The sequence below is a fragment of the Crocodylus porosus genome, unplaced genomic scaffold (assembly GCF_001723895.1).
Source record: "Crocodylus porosus isolate Cpor-Errol unplaced genomic scaffold, CroPor_comp1, whole genome shotgun sequence".
Classification (NCBI taxonomy): domain Eukaryota; kingdom Metazoa; phylum Chordata; order Crocodylia; family Crocodylidae; genus Crocodylus; species Crocodylus porosus.
This window is the reverse complement of record NW_017728931.1, coordinates 29,849,324-29,853,349: the sequence shown is the minus strand read 5'-3', so window position 1 is coordinate 29,853,349 and position 4,026 is coordinate 29,849,324. Positions and strand designations below refer to the sequence as shown.

General features: G+C 43.8%; 1 protein-coding gene across 1 annotated transcript in view; it reads left to right on the top strand.

Moving 5' to 3' along the window:
* PIK3C2G (phosphatidylinositol-4-phosphate 3-kinase catalytic subunit type 2 gamma) overlaps positions 1-4,026 on the top strand; it is a 340,743-nt gene that overhangs the window by 115,354 nt on the left and 221,363 nt on the right. Inside the window, exon 16 of the mRNA XM_019543878.1 lies at positions 2,906-3,094. Coding sequence (XP_019399423.1) covers positions 2,906-3,094 — 189 coding nt within the window. The remainder of the gene's footprint in view (positions 1-2,905; positions 3,095-4,026) is intronic.

Sequence of the window (4,026 nt, the reverse complement as noted above, 5' to 3'; positions counted from 1 at the left end):
TTTTTTTTTTTACAAACAGATGCCTCTGGCACTGCATTAGAAGTTATCCTCTTCCAAGAAGAGGGGGAGAAGAGAGACCAATAGCCTTTGCCAGCACAAAACTGACACCCACAGAAACCTGATATTCCACAACTGAGAGAGAATGCCTAGCTATCTGGTCTGGGGTGGAACTCTTTCGTTATTACTTACTAGGCCGGAAGTTTGTATTAATCACAGACCATGCACCCTTACACTGACTACAAACAGCCAAGCTAGATAATGCTAGGCTAATAAGATGGTCTCTTGTTTTACAATCCTTTTATTTTACAGTGAAGCACCAGTTGGGAAAGAAAAGTAGGAATGTTGACTTTCTGTCACGCACCGAAGACACGACAGATACTGGTGAAAGGGCAAAGTGTCTGACTGACTGTGCTGAGGATTACGAAGACATGGCAACTTTAAGTTTCTTTGAACAAAAAGGGGGAAGGTGTGTAACAGGGGCTCGGGCAGAACCCCTGTTACTGGGGAAACCCAGGGCACGGGTGATTAAGAGAACTAAAACACAGTGGTGGGAGGCTTGTCACACCAGGCGAGGATTAGGGTAATCATGGCCACTGCCACCCATAAAAGTGGGAGAGCAGTTGCTGCCAAGCTGATGGAGCAAGAAGGATGCTGCGGGGAAGGCCAGCAAGTTGGATGTTGGACCGGTGAGATGACGGATACTTACCCCAGGGGGTAGTGGTCAGCTGGCAGGATCCCAGGGAGGTTGGGAATGTGGCCTTTGGAGATCAAGCTTCAGGAAACAACCAGCTCTCGAACAAAGTGGCAGAGAGACAGCCATGATTGGGAAACGAACTACAGGAAAAGTTCGCTCAGGGCACAGGAGTTGACAGGTAGCTGGCAAGACCATGGGAAGGCTGGGGAACCAGACCCCAGAGAAGGATCCCCAGAGTCAACCGGCTCTCAGTGGAAGTAGCAGAGAGGTAGCCATGGCTAGGAGCAGAGCAGCAGGGAAGCTGCAATCAACTAAGTGGTGATGTAGCTGCTTCCCCGTTAATGAGGCAATTAGCACGGTCAGCTGCATTGTATCCACTTCAATAAAGATAGGCACTTGGTGAATCTAACACCTGTGTGGCCTTGTGTTTCTCACCTTCTCCCCTCAGGAATTAACATCTAAATCTTTTTACCATCTTCTTAAGCGTGGCAGGCGAGTCCTGGGGAAGAGAGGGGACGTACAGGTGATCCACACCTATACTCACCTAAACCCATTCAGTGCCCCTCTAGTTGAAATAATTGCTCACCCTTGTATTCGTTACTGAGCTGATTGTCAGCACCCATCTAGGGGCAGCTCCCAGCCAGGTGGAGACTGTGGCTGCCCCCAGCCAGTGGCAACAATATAGTCAGCATGCAGTTTGGAGACTTGGGCTGGCCAGGTTTGATTCTGACAATCAACTGATTGTGAGGCATAAGCCCCAGAGAGCCCCAGTGTACGGGCATGCCACACATTCAATTTAAGGCACCATACAAACTAGCTATAAAATGTTCTACATTATATGTGGAACATTTATATGGGTGGTTTGCCATTTTATGGCACCTTAAATTGTATGCACATGTAGCACCCCTACTGTTTATGCCATGAGTAACATGTAAATTGTGGCATAAATGCAACATGTAAAGGGACGCTGAAACATCTGGGGCTGGTTGCTGTTACAAACAGGATATTGGTCTAGACAGGTGAATTATGAATCTGTTCTTCCAAACAACTACACCCCTTTCAGATGCCCTATGAATTATGATTTTAATTTATTTGTAATGTATCTGTTGTCAAGGCTTGATTTTTCCCCCTGCAAACATTAAACATGTCAAACATTAAATTTGTTTTTTCTGGTTATTATAGAAGTTTTCTTGATTTGTGAGATCCTGAAACCTAAAATTTAAAGAAGTCTTTGCTTTAAGCACAAGGAAAAGGCTTAGTGTATTGCTGATATATGCTGCAGGGTATTCAGTAAGCATTATTCTGAGGATCTTTTCATGACTTCTTTTATTTGTGCATCAATACAGGATCTAAAGGCATTTTATGAATGTCATTCAACCTTGCAATAGCCCTGTGAAGAAGGTGGCATTGCACCCATTTTACACATAAGAACAGAGAGACGCAGCAAGTCAGACTCACCCTTGCAAAAATATTTGTGGATTTCAAAGAGGATTTCCTTATTCTCATTTGAACATTCTATGTGAGGGTCAGTGATAATCTGCAGCATAGATAAAGGTGTAATGAAATCATACCTGGAGCATTGTATGTGGTTGTTCCACAGGTATGCCCTGTGGAGAATATTTGAAAGAGAGCTGCTTGGCAGCCCACAGTAATCACTTATCCCTGTTTCTGTGACTGGGAACAATCAGTCTCTCCTTGCACATGCAGGTATTAAGCTACACTGTGAACACACTTTTTTAAACGCTTCTATCATAGATTTACATGCATGCTATCACCTGAGTTAATCAATAACAAGGATTGTTAGAGTGAGAGTTGACTAGCTATAGAGGTGGTTAGAGCAGCTGGATTTGCTAGTTATTCATTTAGCCAAAATTGTACACACTTAAGAGAATGTGGAAAAAGAAAAAATGAGAGATTGAAAAATAAAATAACTATATTTGCATCTTTTTGGCAGTTCATTTTTGTATGATGCAAGGCTGACACATCCAGTGTGTATGTATATAGATATAGATATAGATATAGATATAGATATATATCACTTCTTTATAAGAGCTGGTGTGCAGAAAAAGATATCCCACCCTAAGGAGAACAGGTATTTAGCTAGAAAGCCATGAACTAGATGAGTTGCTCCCCCTATACAATGAAGTTTGCTTCAACACAAAGCTCCAGGTGGTTTTAATTTCAAACTGAATTTCTAATCTTCTTTTCCAGACTCTCAGAGCAAAAGAGAAGATTCTTATGGTTTTATCGTTCCTATTGTAATAATGAAAATTGCTCCCTTCCTTTGGTCTTGGGCAGTGCACCCAGCTGGGATCGAAAGGCCATCTCAGAAATGTATGCAGTGTTAAGGGATTGGAGATTTTCTAACCCTTTGGAGGCACTCGGGCTTCTGACTTTCAGGTAAGTGAAAATTAAGGAAATCAGAGAATAATAATAAATAGAAGGAAAGCCTGCTGATTAATTCAGCACTTTGATGTGTGCAGCATAATACCAAGATTTGGTTCATTGACTGTCTGCTTTCAGCTATGCTTCTGTGTCAAAGTAAAGACGTAATTGGAACTCTTCTGCTGACCTTGAGCTGAATATACCAGCCCTGCCTTCTTGGCTGAGAAGGTTAACTATTTTTCAGGATAATAGAAAGTGTATTTCATTCTCTATAACAGATTCAGTCAGTTTCTAGTAACAGGTAATTAGTCAACTACTTAACACTTATAGCATATCTTCAAATTGCTGTGCAGAGACAAAATAACAGACATGAGACTGAACTATGCTCCCAGGTCAAGTTGCCATATAAAACTACATCTGGACCTAACCTCTGCCACTGGCCCTTTCATCTAAAACACAGTGAGCCAAAACTTTCATATTTTCTAGGGTAGGAAAGGAGCCTGAGCAGATCATCGAGTCCGACCAACTGCCATGGCAGGAAGGAGTACTGGGGTCAAACGACCCCAGCAAGGTGTCTATCTAGCCTCCTCTTAAAGACCTACAGGGTAGAAGCCAGCACCAATTCTCTTCAAAGTTGGTTCCAGATCCTAGCTGCCTTGACAGTGAAGTAGCGCCTCCTGATATCCAGCCTAAATCTACCTTCTGCCAGCTTGTGACCATTATTCCTGGTCACTCCTGGTAGTGCACAGGGGAACAGAGACTTCCCCAGTGCCTGCTGGTCCCCTCTGACTAGTTTGTAACAGGCCACTAGATCCCCCCTCAGCCTTCTCCTGTGGAGGCTGAACAGGTTCAGGTCCCGTAGCCTCTCCTCATAGAGGTGTGCCCTGCTGCCCCCAATCATGCAAGTGGCCCTCCTCTGGACCCTCTCCATGTTGTCCACATCCCTC